A 21271-nucleotide genomic window follows, 5' to 3' on the forward strand; every position below is an offset into this window, starting at 1 on the left:
GCCGCCATCACTGGCTGCTTGAGCTCAGTGCGTCTGCGCTTAGGCCTTAGACTGGCTCCTCAAGTTCAGCGCGAGAGCATGCGCACAAGGCTCTGTGAAGCCGACTGTGGGCAATGCACATGCGTACAACTATCGCCAGGAGTGAGGTACTGGCAGACACATGCGCAGAAGCCCAGCCGAAGCCGCTCGTGGAAGCTAGATCATGCGCATTGTCAGCTCAAGCATTTGATCAACAGGGAGCATGCGTACCGTGTCTGAAGTTGATAAATTGAAATTGAACATGCGTAATTAACCTTTATGAATAGGAAAAGAAAAAAAAAATACAACAAAACTCTTCGTTTGTGGAACATGCGCATTCGTTCTCCCTAGTTTTTTTGGGTGTTGAAAGTGAGCATGCGCATAATGGCCCTCTGAAGTTTGAACAGGACAGAAACGGCTGGTCCTGGGGCTGTCAGTGAGTGGGGTTAATGGGGGAACTCCTAGGATTAGTGGGGAAAGGGAGAGTCTTGCCTTTGCTATTTATTACTTAAGTGGGCATGGGAAAGTCACATAACCTTTCAGAGCCTGTTTCCTTATCTTTAAAATGAGAGTAATGATACCTCGTTTGCAAGGTAGTTTGAAAATTATGAGTACAGCCCTAGCTGGTTTGGCTCGGTGGATACAGCCTCCGCCTGCAGACTGAAGGGTCCCAGGTTCGATTCCAGTCAGGGGCACATGCCGGGGGTTGCAGGCTCGATAGCCAGTAGGGGGCATGCAGGAGGCAGCTGATAAGTGATTCTCTCTCATCATTGATGTTTCTATCCCTCCCTCTCTGAAATCAATAAAAATATATTTAAAAAAGAAAAAAATTATGAGTACAGAGTATGGCTTACAAGTCACTGCTCTTTCCAGTGCTGCATAGACCTGGTGTGAGGTATTTACAAAAAATAAAAAATAAAAATTGTCTCTTTGTTAAAAAATAGTGAAGACTTGCTGTAATATTTCATCTGGTCCAATTTTTCCAAGCTTGGTCTTCCTTGCTGTCCTACCTGAGCTAAACACAGTTTTTCTTATAAGTGTTACTGTAGTTACCAGGCCAGAAAGGTGATTGGTGGAGAGAGAGAGAAAGTCATTATTTAGAAGAGAGAAAATTAATGTTAATCAATAAATGTACAATTGTTGAGTTAACTTCTGTGTTCTATGTGTCCCTATGGTGGGAAGTGTATAGTATTAATTCCTTCAACCAATTTTGTTATGTTTTGTTTTAAATGCATGCATGGGAAAATAGCGAATACAAATCAAATTTTGGAAACTGTTGAGCTGTGTATGAATAGATTTGGGTACAATAAATTCCAAATCCCAAAACCATGTAGAGAAAAAGAACAACTTCCTTAAATGATTGGTTCCTTAGACGACATAGCTATTTCATCTATAACACCATATATGCATATGGCATTTTTAAATTATGTATTTTATTGATGTATATTAACACACATGGCATTTTATTTGTTCTTTAGTTATTGATAATGTAGTGGTTCTCAAAACCTATATTTTTCTATTACAGGTTGCTCACTTTTTTGAGGAAATAGGCCTAGTTTGTGTCTCAGCATGTCAATAGTAACAGTGCAACTTGGTCAGTGTGGCAATCAGATTGGTTTTGAAGTATTTGATGCTCTATTTAGTGATTCACACTGTCCCCAGGGACTCTGCTCTAAAAGAGAGAATGAGGCATATCAAGCATCTTGCAAAGAAAGATTCTTCAGTGAGGAGGAAAATGGAGGTATGTGTGGTTCACAGTCCTCTCCTTTACTCTGACATAACCAACCACTTCAAGGCCAGGCCATCCACATCGTGTCTGAATTTCATCCCTTCCCATCTTTTTAGGGAATGACTTTGCACTTGATCCTTTGTTTCTGTGTTAACAACCTTTGCCATTATGGTAGCATCTTCCCCCTCGGCACAAGAGCATGCTCAGATCTTGCCAATTTAAAAACAACAAAACAAAACTTATCTCTTGACTATATCTCTTTAAGAGTCTCAAGGATTACCCACTTTACCCAGCTATAATCTTGCTTCTGCCCTACACTGCTCTAAGAAGAGTTCCCAGTGTTAGCCTAATTACCCAATCCAGTGACTGTTTTATTTTCTTAATTTACTTAATTCTCTACTGGATTTGGTAACTAACTCTAAAACTCCCTCCTTAAAACTCCTTCTTAGAATCTGAACCTTTCTTCTCCAATGGTTGTATCTCAGGTGCTCCTCTGTCCTCACGTGTATAGTTCTCTCTGGGCAATTTCAGTTTCTCTTATAATTTGTGACATCTTTTACACGAATGACTCTCAAATCTCTAGCCTAGCCTCACTTTCAGGCAACAATTAGTGGACGTCTCCACCTGCATCTCCCATGTGTACTTCAAAGTCAGCATCTCCATATCCAGCATCATTCATTATCTTTCCTTTAAAACTTGGGCTCTTGCCCTAACCGGTTTGACTCAGTGGATAGAGCGTCGGCCTGTGGACTGAAGGGTCGCAGGTTTGATTCCAATCAAGGGCATGTACCTTGGTTGTGGGCACATCCCCAGTATGTGCAGGAGGCAGCTGATCGATGTTTCTCTCTCATCGATGTTTCTAACTCTCTATCCCTCTCCCTTCCTCTCTGTAAAAAATCAATAAAATATATTTTAACAAATAAATAAATAAAACTTGGGCTCTTAATGCTCACATACCATCAGACATCAAGATCTGCTTAATTTAGCCCAGCCAGTGTGGCTCAGTGGTTGAGTGCCGAAGTCACGGTTCAATTCTGGGTCAAGGCACATGCTTGGGTTTTGGGCTCGATCCCCAGTAGGGGCCAGGGAGTGCAGGAAGCAGCTGATAGATGTTTCTTTCTCGTCAATGTTTCTCTCTCTCCCTCTCCCTTCCTCTCTCTGAAATAAATCAAAACATACTCAAAAAATATCTGCTTGATTTACCTCCTACATATCTCTTGAAACTCTCCTGCCTTTTCCATGTTCACTGTCATCACCTTAGTTTTGACTCTTGTCCTCTCTCACATGGACTGTTTCAAGACACTCTTTCTGAGTTTCCCTGCCTAAACTCCTGTGTCTATCACATCTATCCTCCACACTGCTGTATTAAAAAGACATCTGGCCCTAGCTGGTTTGGCTCAGTGGATAGAGCGGGCCTGCGGACTGAAGGGTCCCAGGTTCAATTCCAGTCAAGGGCACATGCCCGGGTTGTGGGCTCGATCCCCAGTAGGGGGCGTGCAGGAGGCAGCCAATCAATGATTCTCTATCATCATTGATGTTTCTCTCTCGCTCCGTCTCCCTTCCTCTCTGAAATTAATAAAAATATCTTTTAAAAAAAGACTTCTGATTATTCCTCCCCTGCTTGAACATTTTCAGTGGTTCATTTCAAGCTTTTAACATTGTACACAAGGACTTCCAAGATCTGAGCCCTGCCTGCATTCCATCTCCATCCATCACTTCTTCTGCTCCCTCCTCTATCATCTGCTTCAACAATCCTAAACTGCTTGTTGTGTTCATGGTATTTTGTACCTCCGAATATACTACTCAGTGTGGATTTGTCATGGGTCATCACATGATACAGTGATTAAGTGTTTCATCTCCAACTAGGCCTTCTAGGGCTGGATGGGTGTAGTCTTCATCTCTGTGTTCCCAGTACATGGCACATTGTAAGCACGCAACAGATGTTTGTAGACCTGACCCAGTGATCATTGTAACTCACACTGATTCATCCTGCTTAGCAGAATGCTAGACATTGTGAACCATCAGCATATACCTGCTGCTGCCCACCTTGATTTCTGAGCAGTATGACCAATCTTTCTATCCTCATACTTCAGATTTTGTGTGTGTGTGTGTGTGTGGGGGGGGTACTTAGAAGTTTATACTCTTGTGTTAGCCTAAATATAACATATGAAATATTATTCTTTTATTCCACCCCCCCCCCCTCCCATCTCTAGTTCCAATTGCCCGGGCTGTACTTGTTGACATGGAACCTAAAGTTATCAATCAAACACTATCAAAGGCTTCCCAGTCTGGCCGATGGAAATATGGCCAGCGTTCATGCTTCTGTCAAAAGCAAGGTTCTGGAAACAACTGGGCATATGGGTAAGAATAATTCATCATGATTTTTCAGTGTAGATACAGCTACATAGTCGATTAGTAGAGAGTGTAGTTACAACTGCGCGGTTGATATACTGTGCACATAATCTTAAGATTACTATTTTAAAATGTAGGGTGTGACTTCACCCAGAAGAAACTCTCCTTCTATCTCATGTATGTCTGTGCTTCAGGTCCAGGTAATGATGAAACCATGGACCTCTTGCAGCAGGGTTTTCCACTTCTTCACTGTCATTCTGCCAACAAACTTATTATCAATATCATATCTTCATTGCGCAGGTATTCCAGCTAATAGGGAATACAATGAGGCAGTAGTATTTCCTGGGGTTCTTTGGGAAATTCCAGTACCTAGGCTCAATTCAAAAATTCTGATTTAATTGGTATGGGAAGAAGCCCGGATATTGGGATTTTTCAAAGCTTCCCTGGGTGATTGTAATGTGCAAAAAAGTTTGAGAACCACTGCTTTAGGAGTATTGTTATGAGTACTGAATATTATGTTGTACCATAACCTTACTGAACTACCTGGTAATTGGAGTCTCCAGCTAAAGGAATGGCCTGTAACAGGATTTTCTGTACCTAATCAATTCACTGTGCTAGCATTCCTACTCTCCTGTTAAGTATGTTTTAACTTGTGTATTTTAAATTTTGTGCCTTTCATGAGAGTTAGTTCACTTTCATGGGTTTAAAAAGCCTTCTCTGTCCTATATCTTTCTCTCTGCATTGCATATCTCTGGTTAAACTGTAAGGAGTTTGTATTTGTTCCTTTTGCATTGCATAGTTACTCTGTTCATGGACCCAGACATGCAGAATCTATAATGAACCTAATCCAGAAGGAAGTAGAGAAATGTGACTCCTTGAGTGGTTTTTTCATCATAATGAGTATGGCTGGAGGCACAGGATCTGGGCTAGGAGCCTTCATTACACGGAATTTACAAGATCAGTATTCCAACGCTTTGAAAATGAATCACATTATATGGCCTTATGGAACTGGTGAGGTAAGAACACATTCATTGAAATTTTTACAGTTTTATATTTCAATCCTGCTGCAGTTGCAATACATGTAGGCAAAAGATTGATCTGACCCTTTCTTTGGAAATGTTAAGTTACTGCTTCAGGAGAGACTATACAATATGGTACTTGCGTGAACAATTCATTTAACTTTGCTGAAACTTTTGCAAACAAATGAGGTGTCCTGGTCTCTAAAAATTCCAAACAAGACAATTGTGCATTTTCTCTCCGGGACACATTCCTGAGTTAGTTCCACTATCTACAGTATAAGAAGCAGAGACCTTGAGAAATCATAACATGGAGGTGAGATAAGTCACTCTAGGAAATGATGTAGGAAGAAAGTGTGATAGTAACGTTGGCCATCCATTGAATCTTTACTATATACAGGGCACTGTTCTAGTGATTTACATGCATTCTGTCATCAACCTTTAAAACTCTAGGAGGCTGGTATAATTATTATTCCCATTTTATAGAGAGGAAACTGAGGCACAAAGAGATTAAATAACTTGTACAAGATCATATAGCCAGAAAGTGATAGAGCCAGGACTTGATCCCAGGCAGGATGCCCTGAGAATCCACCCTCTTAACCACTCTTCTCTCCTGCCTTTATTTCTGACCTGCTCCTCTCCAGGTTATTGTTCAGAATTACAACTCCATTTTGACTCTTTCTCACCTGTACCGATCTTCAGACGCCCTCCTTGTTCACGAGAATGATGCTCTTCATAAGATCTGTGCAAAACTGATGAATATCAAGCAGATCTCCTTCAGAGATATAAATCAAGTCCTCGCCCATCAGCTGGGAAGTGTGTTCCAGCCTACTTACTCTGAGGAAGGCTCATCTCACTACAGAAGAAATCCACTAGGTATTGGTCCTCCTGTATGTTATTGACAGGAAAGTCTTATGTTCTGAAAGCCTCGAAGTTATTCTTTCTTGCCTCCTCTCCTCTGCCTGAAGATACACTCCGTCTCCCTCTTCTCAAAAGCCTTCCTAAGGAGCTGCTTAGCTCTCTGAACTGTCTTACTGAAATGTTTTGGGAAGTTACTAAATTCTCTAAAGAGTGGTGGATGCCCATAGACTATTCTTCAGAATTCTCTCTCTCTCTCTTTCTCAGAAAAACTTTGAGGTATAATTCACATAACATACAATGCACCCATTTCAAGTGTACAAGTCAGTGTTTTTTAGCATATCCACGAAGTTGTACAACCATCATTTTTATCACTCCATAAAGACCCATCACCCGGCCGGAGTGGTTCAGTGGTTGAGTATCGACCTATAAACCAGAAGATCATGGTTCGATTCCCGGTCAGGGCACATGCCTGGGTTGCAAGCTCAATCCTCAGTGTGGCGTGTGTAGGAGGCAGCCAATCAATGATTCTCTCTCATCATTGATGTTTCTGTCTCTCTCTTCCTCTCTGAAATCAATAAAAATAAAAAAATAAAAATAAACCCACCATTCTTTTTTCAGCTTATTTGGCAAATAGTCCCTTATCAATTCAAATCATCCAGATGCAAATGACTCTATAATCTATATCCCCCTTCCCTAGCCCCGCCCTAATCTCTTCCCCAAATAGTTTTCTCTTTCCCTATCCCAGTTTTCTTAGTTACCTTCTGCTTCTTTAAATTTAGCATGTTCTGAATGGATTTATCATTTTTCCCTGTCTTCCTCTCCTGCCACCTCTTCCTCAGTTCATATCACTGATTTCTCCCACTGTCCTCATTTCTCATCAGTGTGCTCAGACCTGTAGGTGCCATCTCTGTCATCTGTCTGCATTCTTCCTCTTTGCCTTTTGTGACAGCCCCTCTACTGATTTTTTTCCTATCTCCATGACTACTCCTTTTATCCCCTTTTTTCCTCCGTTTTTCAGGCTCTAAATGCTAGTCTTGGATCCTCTCCCCAGTTCCACAGCTTTAAATACCACTTGTCTTCTCCAACCTGCCAGTTTATCTCCAACTCTGACCAATTCCCTAAGCTCCAGATTTCTATATTGAGCAGCCTTCCTGACATCTCTATGTACACATTTCATGGACATTCCAAACACACTGCATCTAAAACAGGTCCCTTAGCTTTCCTCCAATTTTGTTTCTTCCTCAATTGCTCAATTTTTAAAACGTAAGTCCACTAAAGACCTCAGATACCCACATAGTTCTGCTCAAGTGTTTGAGGAGACATCACCCTCTCAACAAAGCAATTGGGGATTGTGAATTCTGCGGGGATCCCTGTCTGCCATCTGGGGTGACTTTCTATACTCTGTCAGGCACAGAGAAGGAGAAGCACGGGGCTGATCCAAGATTGGATTTTTTCACCAGAAAGATTTGGTGAGTCAGAAGGGCAAGGAGCTGCATAAGGAGGGAGGTGAAGAAAAGGGAAGACTGCCCTGATTGGTTTGGCTCAATGGATAGAGCCTCGGCCCTCAGACTGAAGAGTCCCGGGTTTGATTCTGGTCAAGGGCATGTATCTCAGTTGCAGGCTCAATCCCTTGCCTGGTCGGGGTATGTGCGAAGGCAATTGATATGTCTCTCTCACATCAATTTTTTCTCTCTCTCTCTGTCTCTCCCTCTCCCTTCCACTCTCTCTAAAAATCAATGGGAAAATATCAGGTGAATCAGATGAGGATTTTTTTTTAACAAAACAAAAAAAAAAAACAAAAAAAAGAAAGAAAGAAAGAAAGAAAGAAAGAAAAAGACAGGGGAAGACTGATAGATTGAGAAGGCAGGACGTCCATAGATTAGTCTGTCTTAGTCCACTCAGGCTGCTATAACTCATAGGCTGGGTGGCATGTAAACAACATAAATTTGTTTCTCACAGTTCCGATTATCATTTAACTAGATAAAATAAATTAGAGAACTAGGAAGATTTCTAAAGGAATATTTAGTGAATACAAAAAGAATAAAAGCATATTAACTCTTATGCTTACTCTGTTAGCTAAATATTTCATTCATATAAACAGTTACTTGGCTTCTAAACTCTTTGTTTCTTTTTTGGCAAAGTGTTATTTCTCACTCATGCTAAAATTGGTGCCAAAATGAAGCAAATACATGGTCTTTAATAGACTGTCTCTGAAATTTTATTTACATTTTAAAATTTAAGCAATTCTGGCTTGGAGGAGAAAATACTCAAAGACCATCAAATCGTGATTGTGAATAGACCAACAGGAACAATGCGGAATTAAAATTTTAGTTAAGATTTCTTTTTTTTCCTTACAGGAGACTTAATGGAGAACTTAGTTCCCCATCCTGAATTCAAGATGCTGGGTGTTCGTAACATTCCCCAAATGTCTGAGCATTCCCTGGCATACAGCACGTTTACTTGGGCTGGCCTCCTCAAGCATTTGAGACAGATGCTCATTTCTAATGCAAAAATGGAAGAAGGTAAAGGGTATTTTAAAAATATGTCACCCAAAAGCTGGGAAGAATGCCTGGGGTTCTCAATATAAACCGGCTTGGGCCAGTTACAAAATAATGGCCCCTTCTTCTGGCCAGGGAGGAGCCTGACTCACCAGGACATCCCGGGCGGGCTTCCTAATCACCTCACAGTGTCATTTCCCAAAATAATTTCGGATAAGTGTGACATTTAATTTTATTTACATTTTATTTTTATCAAAGTAATATATGAACAGAGTTTTTAAAAACAAGTAATTAAGCCCTAGCCAGTTTGACTCAGTGGATAGAGCATCAGCGTGTGGACTGAAGGGTCAGTTCAATTCTGGTCAAGGGCACATGCCCTGGTTGCAGGCTCGATCCCCATAGGGGGCGTGCAGGAGGCAGCCAATCGATGATTCTCTCTCATCATTGATGTTTCTCTCTCTCTCCCTCTCCCTTCCTCTCTGAAATCAACAAAAAAATATATTAACAAAATTTTTAAAAAGCAAGTAGTTAAAACTCACTTAAGTGTATATTTAAATCCATTTTAATACTTAGATTTGTATTATAAGCATAAAATATTTATGGATTTTGTTTACATACATTTGCAGTGTATGTATATTATATCTCAACCTTTTTTAAAAAGCCAAGTAATTGTCCTGCATGAATTTATAATGAGGAAAAGAGCAGTGCCCTGTCCTACATTTCCCCCACTGCCTAGCTGATGCCTTACTTTCCGTGTTTTTAGCTGCTGCTTCTGGAATTTGCCTCCATATTTCTAAATATCTTGCTTATACTGTTACTTACGTTATTTTCCACGTTTAGATATTATCAATTGCCTCCCTAATGTAAAAATGGAGGATAGAACCTTCTTACACACCTCTACACACACACACACACACACACACACACACACACACACACACACTTTTTGACTAGATCAGTTTTCAATGTTTGAATTACTTTTGCTACATAAATACTCATAGTTGAGCCATGTAATATCATTATTCTGCCCTTTCACGACATTGATAGTTTGGCCAGGTACAGGATTCGAGGTTGGGAATCATTTTTATTCAGTATTTTTGAATGCATTGCTCTATCATCTTCCAGCTTCCAGTGCTACTGTTGAGAAGTGGATCTGATTCCTAATCCTGTTTTGTTCTCTCTTGAATCTTTTAGGATTTTCTCTGTCTTCAGCATTTTGAAATTCCTTAATGTGGACCTTTTGGTTTATCTTAGTAGAACATAAAGGTTTTTAAAAAAATCTATTTTGTTCTCTGCTATATCTTCAGAGCCTGAAACAGTGGCCCAGCAATAGTGTCCCTCAGGCCAGAGCCTCCGTGGCTTAGACCTTCCTGATGGAGGGGTGCACTCCCCCTGCTGCAGGGAGTGGGAAGGGTCTGGGGCTCTCAGTGCTTCTCAGCCAGATTTTTAACTAATCCTCCTGTTTCTTCCTCTTTTTGAAGTGCCTGGCATGCCTCCAGGACCTCCACTGGGCGCAGGAGTTTCAGCTTTCCCCGGTTGCTAAATAGTAACCACTCCTTCATTTGCTTTCCAGCTTCCAACATTTTGCTGCCATTATCTCCTCTGCCTTTTTTTCTTGCTTATGCCTTAAAAAAAAAAAAAAATCCTTGTATTGTCTTGTTAGTGAGATTTGGGGAGAGAGTGGCAGTAAACTTGTTTATTCAATCTGTCATGTTTAACTGGAAATCACTACTAAGTATTATCTTTGTAGTGTATATTTTACCACAAACCACAATAATTTAGGTTTCAATACTATGAAAGTAGATTTCTTCTACATTTAATTGTAATTCCTTAGGGATTTTAGATTATAGTGCCTGGGGTTTGGAGATAGGTGGATAGTTCACATCTTAAAGTAATGCTTCCTGAATTTTTGGGACCAGAGTATATACCTGTTTTTCTAGCAAAACCTGTTAACATCTCAAGGAACACTGTGTTCCTAAGGATAGTGTAAGATATGCTGTGCTGAGCTTAGGTCAATAAACTACAATTTGCTTAGTCATTTTCCTATGAGGGACTTTAGGGTGTTAACATTTTTTTTCACAGTTTATAGATAGAGCTTTTTTAAAAAATTGAATTTATTGGGGTGACATTGGTTAATAAAATTATCTAAGTTTCAGGTGTACAATTCTATAATAGAGCTTTGAACATATAAATATTCATGTATATAAATATATATACATCACTAACAAGGTTGAAGAATATAGTTTTAAAACTCTTCATTTGTTATCAGACTGCTCTATATAAAGACTGACCCCGCTAATACTGCCATCAGCAGTATATCTGTTTCCACATGTCCTAGCAACAGGAGGAATGAGTGATCCAAGATGGAGCCAGGCGGAAGTTACAGTGTCTTTTATGACCTGGCTTTGGGAGTCACACACCATCATTTCTGCACCACCCTTTTGGTGATTAAGGTCAGCCCTGTCCCATGTGGGAAGGGACCATACCAGGACCTGAATTCCAGGAGGCAAGAGTCATTGGGATTCCTCTTGGAGGCTGGCTACCACCCTCTCTTAGCAGCAAAAAAACTTTTAGTTATCAAATAAAAATTTATGTAAAATACATAAATTCTGTAATATATTTTTCTTTTCCTGTTCAAAGCCATTCATAAAATCTCTTGCTTTTGTTTTTTTCCTTTGGTAGGTATTGATTGGCAGGTGCGGCCTCCTTTATCAGGAGCTCCTACTCTTGGTAGAATGTCTGTCAACAAGAACCTTCACTTTAACACGTCCCTTGCTAACTTGGTCATCCTTCGTGGAAAAGAGGTGCACAGTGCGGATATGGGTAAGCAGGGGGTAAGGTGAAAATTAAGATGTGCTTTTTGCACATGCATATGGTACACATGGTTTAAAAATAAAGTCCCTGAATTTATTCTTAGAGAAAGGAAAATAATAATAATTATGTGTTTTTATAGCAAAATGAAACCATTTTATCAGTTAGTATGTGACTGAACACCAAAATAGGGGTGGTTTAAACAAGATACCAATTTAATTCTTTCTTCCTGAATCTGGTTGTTCTGTTGTCTTTACCTTATGGCTTCTTCCTTCTAAGACATCTGTTAGAGTTCAGCCACCAGCTCACATAGAAAGGAGCAAAGAAGGGCACACCTCCTCCTCCTAGAGTCACACACCACTCTGGTGCTTATATCCATTTGACTGGGACTGAATCACGTGCCACACTTAGCTGCAAGGTCACCATGAGCACAGTTAAAATTTGGGGGTTTTGTTACTAAAGAGAGAGAACAGGTCTTGTGGGACAGCTAGTGGTTTCTGTGCCAAGCATTTTGTTACAAAAGTTTCAAGAAGTTGAAAGAGCAGTTCTCTTGTTAGTTTTGTGTTTCTATGGCATGTCTCTAGATTTATATTATCCTTATTTGATGGTTTCAGCAGTGTCCAATTGGCTGCTTCTAGCTGTGATATAAAGAACACGAAACAATCTAGTTCTTGTAATACCCCTTAGATAAATAGTAACAATTAAAAGGAGAACATTTCACCCCAATCGGTTTGACGCTCTATCAGTGGATAGAGCGTTGGCCAGCGGACTGAAGGATCCTGGGTTCAATTCCGGTCAAGAGCATGTACCTCGGTAGCAGGCTTGGTCCCCAGCCCTGGTCAGGGCATGTGCGGGAGGCAACTGATCAATGTGTCTCTCTCACATTGATATTTCTCTCTTTCTCTGTTATGATGAGTATAAATCATTTATCAAAAGCAATGTAAAGCTAGTTTTTAATTTTTAAAAATTTACTTTTTAAATGTAAGGCTAGTTTTAAAAGGCAAAACAAAAGGTATTTTGGTGAAGTGAATAAGAAAATATTCCTTTATTATTTGTTTTCAAAATTAATGATTTACAATGTGAACAATGGCTTATGTTGTTTTACTCTAGGGGGATTTAAAGATCCAGCCCTCTATACTTCCTGGTTAGGACCTGATAATGCTTTCAATATGTGGAAAACCCAGCGAGCCTTTAACAAATATGAGAAGTCTGCAGCATTGGTCAGCAACAGCCAGTTCTTAGTAAAACCACTTGATATGATTGTGGGCAAAGCATGGAATATGTTTGCTTCAAAGTAAGTAAAAGATAAATCTATAAACCTTCCTACCCTTAGGCAGATAATATAATGTTAAAACTCAAGGCAGGATCTATAACATCTTAGCCTGTTTGGGCTGCTTTGACAAAAATAGCATGGGATGGGTAGCCTATAAAGAATCAGTATTTGTTTCTCACAGTTCTGGAGGCTGGGAAGTCCAGGTTTAAGGTGATGGCAGATTGGATGTCTGGTGAAAATGCACTTTCTGGTTCACAGGTGGTGTCTTTCTCTGTGTCAGGACACGTAAAGGCATTTTCACGGGCCTCTTTTGTGAGGGCACTAATCCTATTCTTGAGGGCTCCACCCTCATGACCTAATCACCTCCCAAAGGCCTCACTTCCTAAATACCATCACCTTGGGGTGACACAAACGTTCAATCCACAACGTGGAGTAAGCATGGCTACCACTTTGTAGGTGTGAAACTTTAGGCATGTTACTCCATGCTTCATTTCCTTATCTGTATAATGGGTCCAAACTGAGAAGACCTGTGGTGAGGATTAAATGAGATAATCATGTAAAAACATCTAGTGCAGTGCCTGACTAGAAAATGCTCAGTCTTTGTTTATTATTATTATTGCTGTTGACTAAATTAGTTTCTACCTGAAATGAAATTAAAGCAGAAATTTCATTATAAGACAGGGACAATAAGATAGTTTTCTAAAATAAGATCCTTGAGCCCTAGCCAGTTTGGCTCAGTGGATAGAGCATGGGCCTGCAGACTGAAGGGTCCTGGGTTCAATTCTTGTCAAGGGCACATGCCTGGGTTAAGGGCTCGATCCCCAGTAGGGGGCATGAGGGAGGCAGCTGATCAATAATTCTTTTTTATCATTGATGTTTTTTTCTCTCTCCCTCTCCCTTCCTCTCTAAAATCAATAAAAATATGTTAAAAATAAATAAATAGCCCTAACTGGTTTGGCTCAGTGGATAAAGCGTCGGACTGCGGACTGAAGGGTCCCAGGTTCGATTCCGGTCAAGGGCATGTACCTTGGTTGCAGGCACATCCCCAGTGGGGGGTGTGCAAGAGACAGCTGATCGATGTTTCTCTCTCATCAATGTTTCTAACTCTCTATCCCTCTCTCTTTCCTCTCTGTAAAAAATCAATAAAATATATTAAAAAATAAATAAATAAATAAATAAATAAAATAAGACCCTTGAAGTAATAGAAGAGATCCTTACCTTGCTCAGAAATATTGCAAGTGCAACTCCACTTGATGCTAAGGAATGTCTACTTCGTATTAAGAAATGTGTTATCAGGTTTCCTGACCTCCGCCACAGTGACCAGCTGTCAAAGAAAAATTCCTCAAATGATTGGACAAGGCCTCCACTTTGATTAACTAGGATTCCCAAGTTTATTGTCACTCTCTTGGACACTAAAAAGGCAGGGAGCCTGCATAAACTTTGAAAGTTTGCTAATCTTTGGAGCCAACATTGAAGCAAAAGGAAGACTTTAAATGTTCATGAGCTGGGAAAGGTCCATTTATTGCTTGATTTTAAGAGTTATTTATCTGTCTGGTATTTTTCATTTTACATTTTCTGTTTCTTTTGCCAGAGCCTACATTCATCAGTACACAAAGTTTGGAATTGAAGAAGAGGACTTTTTGGACAGTTTCACATTGTTAGAACAGGTTGTTGCCAGTTACCGCAATCTCTGATCTTGAACAAAGGGATCAAGGGGAAAAATGCCTTACGTCATTTTTGGACTAAAATATTTTCAATACTATTATCACTGTATGTTTTCAAATTCTGATCTTTTAAAGCCAGCCAAGTCAAATGCTTATTTCTTCTGCATACTATGCCCACAGAATAGGAGAAGAACCTTTTAAATAGAGAATATCATCTTTTCAATGAAAACATCTACTTGGTATTTTCATTTGTAAGACACAAAAAAATTGGTGCTTCTATAAAGAACTTTGGAAACACTTTGCTGAGATGTTGGAACGCTGGAACTATCCAAAAAAGGGGAATATTCTGTTTTGTCCCTATATGCCTAACTCTTCCCTCTTCATTTCAAAAAGGATTCATTAAATATGTGCTAAACCTTCACGGCACAATTTTAAGTTAAGAAATTGCAATTCTGTATTTAAATGTATTTATCTTTGAAATGAATGTTCTGAACCACAAGAGGGAGCTGTTGTTAAATATTACAGGGTGAACATCTTGTATATTTTATTCTATAACAGGTAAGATTTTCTACCTTAAGCAGCTATTTAAAATAAAGCCAGGATTTTGTTAATAAATATACATCATGCTTAAATACGAAGGTAAATGAGTAAATGGTTATTCTGTTAGCTTTTCTTAACCTTTTTGGTTATCAGAAAATTGGGTTTGTTTTTCTTTTAGATTTTGGAATGCCAGGGCAGAAACTGATTTTATTCCAACTAGTGCTTTTAAATTATTAATAGGTATTTAGAAGATGGTTATATGCTTTTCATAAAAAAGGGGTAAGAGCTTTCACCAAAATTTCACTAAGTTGAGAAAATTATCACCAAGGAAATACTGTGCTTGATGAAATTGGCACATCCAGAGGTGTCGGTTTCACTCAGGACAAAACACAATTGCAAGTTGGCAACTGAGTTTGCAGGGAGTGGTGGACTTCAGTAAAACACACCACGTGTGATGTACTCACAATGTAAAGTGGGAAATAGGAACATTTGCCCTTTCTGCCAAATCTATCAGTGGTGATTTATTTTTATTTGGAAAAATGACAGTTCACAGCTTCACTGGCTCTTCCTTTTCTTTCCATATGGAAATGATTACCTTTTTGCTGTTTTTCTTATCAACTGTTGCTATGATTTAAAATACTGAACCATATCTTATTTCTAAGGAATGTATAAAGTGGTCTATCTGTCTGTTCAGCTGCTAAAGGGCACGCCCCACTGCTGCATTTTGTTAACCCAACTACACTTGAAAAATAATTACATCATAATTTTTACAAAATAACATTAAAAGTAATTGTTTGGCACTGAAGAGATCCTAAGACTAAATCAATTTTCCAAACTAAACCAGCATTAGTAAATATCTGTAACTGAATGATCTCACCAGGGGTAAGCTGATTCTGAAGAAACTTGCTTAAAGTTTAGCTTAAAGAAAGTCTTAAGTTGAAATCATTTTATATTTAAGAAAGGTACCATAGGGACAAGTATATTACTAATTTGGCAACTCATGGAATCAATGGCAGGTGAATATTAAAAGTAAACCCTGCCTGGCCAGGGTGGCTCAGTTAGTTGTGGCTTAGTAAGTTGGGCATCTTGCCATGCACCAAGAGGTCACCGGTTTGATTCCCGGTCAGGGCACATGCCCAGGTTGCTGGCTCAATCCCCAGTGTGGGGTGTGCAAGAGGCAGCCAATGGATGTTTCTGTCTCTCCCTCTCCCTTCCTCTCTCTCTAATATCAATTAAAAAAACATTTTTTAAAAAAAGTAAACCCCAAATTAGAGCTCTGAGTCCACTCACTTATGTGGACCTAAATATTTGCAAACTTGTTTTAAACATTTACACAGAATTTTTTTAATCTATTTACTATTAGGGTTAGGATTTTGACTCAAAAATTAACACAAAGAAGCTGATCCTAAACTTCAAGATAAGGGGTGGCATTGCAAATATACTTTGTGTGCACAAAACGGCCAATCAGCTAGGACCATAGACTAGTAACTTCCTGGGCATACAGATACAGCAGCTTTGGACATGTAGTTTCTTTGGTGGGCCCCGGAGCACTGTTTTCACTCAGACATCATCCTATAGGGCCAGGATGCACCCCTATAGGCAGTGAGCACAGTGTAATTCCAACTGCTCTTTGTTTTCAACCCTTTTCACTCTCCCCCATTTATGCTTTTCTCCGAGAGCTCTTCAGATTATAAAACCTGCTTCTTCCCATTCATTTCCTCTTGCTTCTGGGGATCTTTGGGTGCTCCCCACCCAATGCTAGCCAGTCAATCTGCAACATCTTTCTCCTTTATTTAAACCATCACTTAGCTCTGGCTGGTTTGGCTCAGTGGATAGAGCGTTGGCTTGTGGACTGAAGGGTCCCGGGTTTGATTCCAGTCAAGGGCACATGCCTGGGTTGCAGGCTCAATCCCCAGTAGGGAGTGTGCAGGAGGCAGCCAATCAATGAATCTCTCTCATCATGATGTTTCTATCTCTCTCTCTCTCTCCCTTCCTCTCTGAAATCAATAAAAATATTTTAAAACACAAAACCATCTCTTAGAACTCAGTATGTGTGCCCACTACCCTTCACTGTTCTGTCAGTCATTCAACCAGTTCAGTGTCAGGCATTGAACAGATGTTAAGAAACAGAGACCAATTCCACATAGACCAAATGAAGATGCTTACAATGCAGTTACTTTCTTTTGGATGTCTGGTGCTACAATTCTAGCTTCTTTATTATTGCTTTGGGTCTTGCCCATGCCCACGTCAACTTTTTTACAGGAAAGATGTGGTACATGGGCAAGGACAATGAAGCGGGAGCTCTAGTCTAGGCTTTCAGTTTGTCTGAAATGCCTCCTCACTGGCGCTGCAGAACCTCCTCCCCAGTGCACATACCAGTGATTCTTCTGCTGACCACCATGTTTATCACACTTGAAATTCTGTCCAAAAAATTCAAAAACATGCTCCATATGTTCCTATCCCACTATTCTCTCTCCATGAGCCCAAGGTTTGGCAGTCAACCCCTTCTTGTTCTTCTACCTACCCATTATGGCTTTACCCACTACCTGGTCATTTTGGGCAACTAACCAGTTATTTAAGCGATATTTGCTTATCTGTTCAATCACATTGTTTCCTATGAGTTTTAGGAATGTGAACTGAAAAGTCTGGCTTTACATCTTTAACTAAATGATTTCCTACTCCTGTACTCGGAAGTGTCTCAGACGATGCACTGTCAGCCTTGTGAATAAATAGAATTCCATTTCTACTAGCAGGAATGCTCCCACATGAAGTTAAGATAAACAATGTAAATAGTTCAAGTTTTGGGGGAACCCAGTGTGGGATCTTTGTTGGAGAAGATATGGCATTCAAGGAGAGGTGGGAAAAGATAGACAATCATTTAGATGCTAGGGAGCCAGTGCAGCAGGAAGATGAAAAGGAGGGTCAGATAACTGATAATAGCTTAGAAGCATTTCCAAAAAAAAAAAAAAGACTTGATGGTTTTTGAATTATGGACTTCACCTAATGATGAAAAATCTAATAACTTATAAGAACAGTTTAAAAAGAAACAGTAAGCCCTGGCCAGTTTGGCTCAGTGGATAGAGCATCAGCCTGCAGACTGAAGGGTTCTGGTTCAATTCCAGTTAAGGGCACATGCCCGGGTTGTGGCTCGATCCTCAGTGGGGTGTGTGCAAGAGGCAGCTGATCAATGATTCTCTCTCATTGATGTTTATATCTCACCCTCTCCCTTCCTCTCTAAAATTAATATTAAAAAATAATATATAAATAAAAAGAAACAGTAAGCTAAATTATGTGTCCCTTAGCAAGTAATTCTATCTTATCTAAATTTATGTCCTTTGCCAATGATGCAGCCAATAAGGTGGCTATCTTGTTCTATTTGAATTTAATTATTTACATGGTGAGTACACAAAAACTCAGATTCTATACCCATGCTGTCCAATAAGGTAGCCACTAGCCACATGTGGCTAGTGCTGTTTAAATACTCATGGATTTTGAAGATAATATGAAATAAAAAATGTAAAATAACAATATTTTAAATTAATTGTTGAAATGTTATTGTTGAAATAATTCATTTAACCTAATGACAAATTAGGTTAAATAAATTATACAAATTGGTATACCTGTTTCTTTTTAGATTTTAAAATGTAGCTACTAAAAATTTTAAAATGAGATATATGGCTTGCATTGCATTTCTATTGTATTTCTATCCAACATTTCAGGAGCAAAGTCCTGGGAATTACAGGAATGACTTGAACAAAACTTGTCCTTACTAGATGACAGAGGTTCATAGGCACATGATAGTGAGAATCATGACATAATGCAAAAGATGGGTGTTTCCTTTTTGAAAAAAAGAGGCTTTGCTTAAGCTGGGCTCACATGAACAGTATGAGTCAGGATGTGAGCTGAATTCAACAAACGTCCATTGAACACCTACAAGGAAAACCACAGAGGCAGATTTTACAAATGAGTTAAACCTGGCCCCTGTCCATGAGCTTACCCTTTCATATATTCTTTGCTGCAAAGCAAATACCTGGCTCTTGGTAGAGACTCCATCCATATTCACTGTCTAAGAAACAGTGGAGGAGATGGAAAGCTGCAAAACTAAAGGCACACAGGGAAGCCCCTGAAAGCTCCCATATTAACAACAGATCTCACAACTATTAGATGAAACTAAGGACCTGGAAGTAGAAATATAATTAAAAATATGTTGTCTCTGAAGCCCTCTTATATAATTAAAAGCATTTTAAGACAACATAAATGCAAACACTATATTAAGAGAAAGAAGAGCCCTAGCCGGTTTGGCCCAGTGGATAGAGGGTTGGCCTGCATACTGAAGGGTCCCAGGTTCGATTCCAGTCAAGGGCACATGCCCAGGTTGCGGGCTCGGTGTGCAGGAGGCAGCTGACCAATGATTCTCTCTCATCATTGATGTTTCTATCTCTCTCTCCCTCTCCCTTCCTCACTGAAATAAATAAAAAATATATTTTAAAAGAGAGAGAGAGAGAGAGAGAGAGAGAGAGAGGATAAAGAAGTTCCTTGGTTTTGAAATCCCTACCTAAAATCTAAATTCCTTGTTCTGGAATTCCAAGCCTTCTAAAGTTTGGCCACTCCCTGTCTCCACTGTTCCTGTTACATGAACTATAGTAGCTGAGGCAGACAGAAATGGCCATTAACTGTTGTTACGGAAAAACACATGGATTTGTCTATATGGTAATGTTTAACGTTGTTCAGTAAGGACAGGGATGGGCCATCTATCACTAACCTGAAGATATAGATGGGAGACAAGCCTCAGTGGTCCTGTCTGTCCCTGTGGTGACCCCTCCCCCCCCCCCCCCCCTGCCAGGCCCCTAAGACCAAGAAGAGGAGGCTCTGGGCACTTTTGAGCAGGGCTGACAGGGTACACACCAGATTTCATAGTCTTTTCTTTGGGGAGTGTCTTTCTCAGGGGATTTACTTCTTTTTTTGTATTATGCATTTCTTTTGCTTGCAGTTTTTTTTAAAAAAACAAAGCCTTAAAAACAATATAGAGCCCTAACCGGTTTAGCTCAGTGGATAGAGCGTCGGCCTGCGGACTGAAGGGTCCCAGGTTCGATTCCGGTCAAGGGCATGTACTTTGGTTGTGGGCATATCCCCAGTAGGGAGTGTGTAGGAGGCAGCTGAATCAGTGTTTCTCTCTCATTGATGTTTCTAACTCTCTATCCTTCTCTATTCCTCTCTGTAAAAAAATCAATAAAATATATATTAAAAAAACAATATAGAGATAGAATAACTGCTTTTTAAAGGAATATTAACACCTGGAGGCAGACTGAGGCATGGAGGAAGAATTCAAATGAATCAAAAGGCAGGAACAAGGGTTGGAGTAGTAAACAGCATCACTGTTCTATAAACTGTCACATCAGAAAGTTGTAGGAACTACAGGATGCTCCAGGTTCATTTGGGGGCAAAGGAGGGAGACATTAAAGAATAACTCTGTGGTCCCTATTATCACTACAGAAAAGACTAGTAAATAGCACACACACGAGTCTGGGAGCAGCCTGAAAAGAAGTGTATGAAGTAGGAAAGCTTCTGTGTGTCGAAGAACTTTGTACTTCCTCCTTGCAGAGACCGGGGATGTGTTTTATGCTCAGCTTCTTTATGTTTGAAGAAAATGCTGAAATTCTGGAAATTTCTTTGAAATCTGTATTTTCCTAAAAGCACTATTTTTCAGCCTCATTTTATTCCCCTAAGTTGTGCAAAGCACTCCCCTTACACACGCTTTTATCAGACAGGCATGGTTCTATCAGAAAACCAGGAATAGTGACTCCCCAGGCTTCGAAAACTGCACCTACCTGAGAGTGGAATACTCGAGTTCTGTACCTCCTTCCCACCAAAGGATTATTGCACAAGTAAATCTCTTTTTTCCTGACCTCTGGTGCTCCTGGTGAGTGGTATAATTCTGGTCATCTGTCATTTATTCTGAACTCCTATCCAGCCAACTTCAGTAAGGATAACTCAGTTACTGAAACATGTAAACAACCCCAGCACGAAAGCAGCCAGCTGGAAAGCCGCCTTGACCACATGCTCTAGAAGGTGCAATAAAACTGCAATTTTGCCTTTTGGCTTGGCAGAGGCGGTTGGGAGCAGGCCCTCGTATGTACTTGGGAATACCTGTGACATCTGGGTTCTAGGTGACAGCCCCTACTGTCTAGGCTGGCACTACCGGAATCTTGGACGCGAGCAGAAATATACAGGAAATCACTCTGTCAAACTTTTCTCCTTATAAAGACAGACAATCTGTCCAGTTGAGTAAGCAGGATACAGCGGAGGAGAGGCAATTTAGAGCCGTTTCCTCCGGCCCAAGGTCCAGCCCCGGGGCCATCTCTTCATGAACAGTGGGGCATCAGAACCAGTTAAGGCTCAGATGATCACTTCTGAACCTTGTTCCTGTAAAGGCCATTTGGATACTTATAACATCATTCGCGGGCCATACACAATTATCAACTTAAAAATTAGCCTGCTCTGTTTGCGCA

The 21271-nt window shown here is 40.0% G+C and overlaps 1 protein-coding gene across 2 annotated transcripts; it reads left to right on the forward strand.

Annotated features, from left to right (window-relative positions):
* Positions 1–14: 14 nt before the first annotated feature.
* On the forward strand, positions 15–14854 carry TUBD1 (tubulin delta 1). 2 transcript variants are annotated; one of them, XM_028157504.2, is made up of 9 exons: positions 15–454; positions 1544–1759; positions 3961–4108; positions 4899–5115; positions 5760–5991; positions 8334–8498; positions 11157–11297; positions 12396–12579; positions 14150–14854. In XM_028157504.2, exons 2-9 carry the CDS (start codon positions 1588–1590, stop codon positions 14250–14252), a joined length of 1362 nt encoding a protein of 453 aa, XP_028013305.2. In that variant the 5' UTR covers positions 15–454; positions 1544–1587; the 3' UTR covers positions 14253–14854. The 2 variants fall into 2 exon arrangements, with proteins under 2 accessions (XP_028013305.2, XP_054565527.1); XM_054709552.1 differs by lacking the exons at positions 15–454; positions 1544–1759; positions 3961–4108 and having other exon boundaries at positions 5056–5115; positions 5818–5991.
* The last annotated feature ends 6417 nt before the right edge of the window (positions 14855–21271 follow it).

This window comes from Eptesicus fuscus, chromosome 20, assembly GCF_027574615.1.
Source record: "Eptesicus fuscus isolate TK198812 chromosome 20, DD_ASM_mEF_20220401, whole genome shotgun sequence".
NCBI lineage: Eukaryota > Metazoa > Chordata > Mammalia > Chiroptera > Vespertilionidae > Eptesicus > Eptesicus fuscus.

Excerpts from the sequence above, each read along its gene's own strand:
- TUBD1 (XM_028157504.2), top strand. The coding sequence starts at position 1,588 with ATGTCAATAGTAACAGTGCAACTTGGTCAGTGTGGCAATCAGATTGGT. Across the intron at positions 8,499-11,156 it reads TAATGCAAAAATGGAAGAAG|GTATTGATTGGCAGGTGCGG; the intron begins GTAAAGGGTATT and ends TTCCTTTGGTAG. Across the intron at positions 11,298-12,395 it reads GGTGCACAGTGCGGATATGG|GGGGATTTAAAGATCCAGCC; the intron begins GTAAGCAGGGGG and ends GTTTTACTCTAG.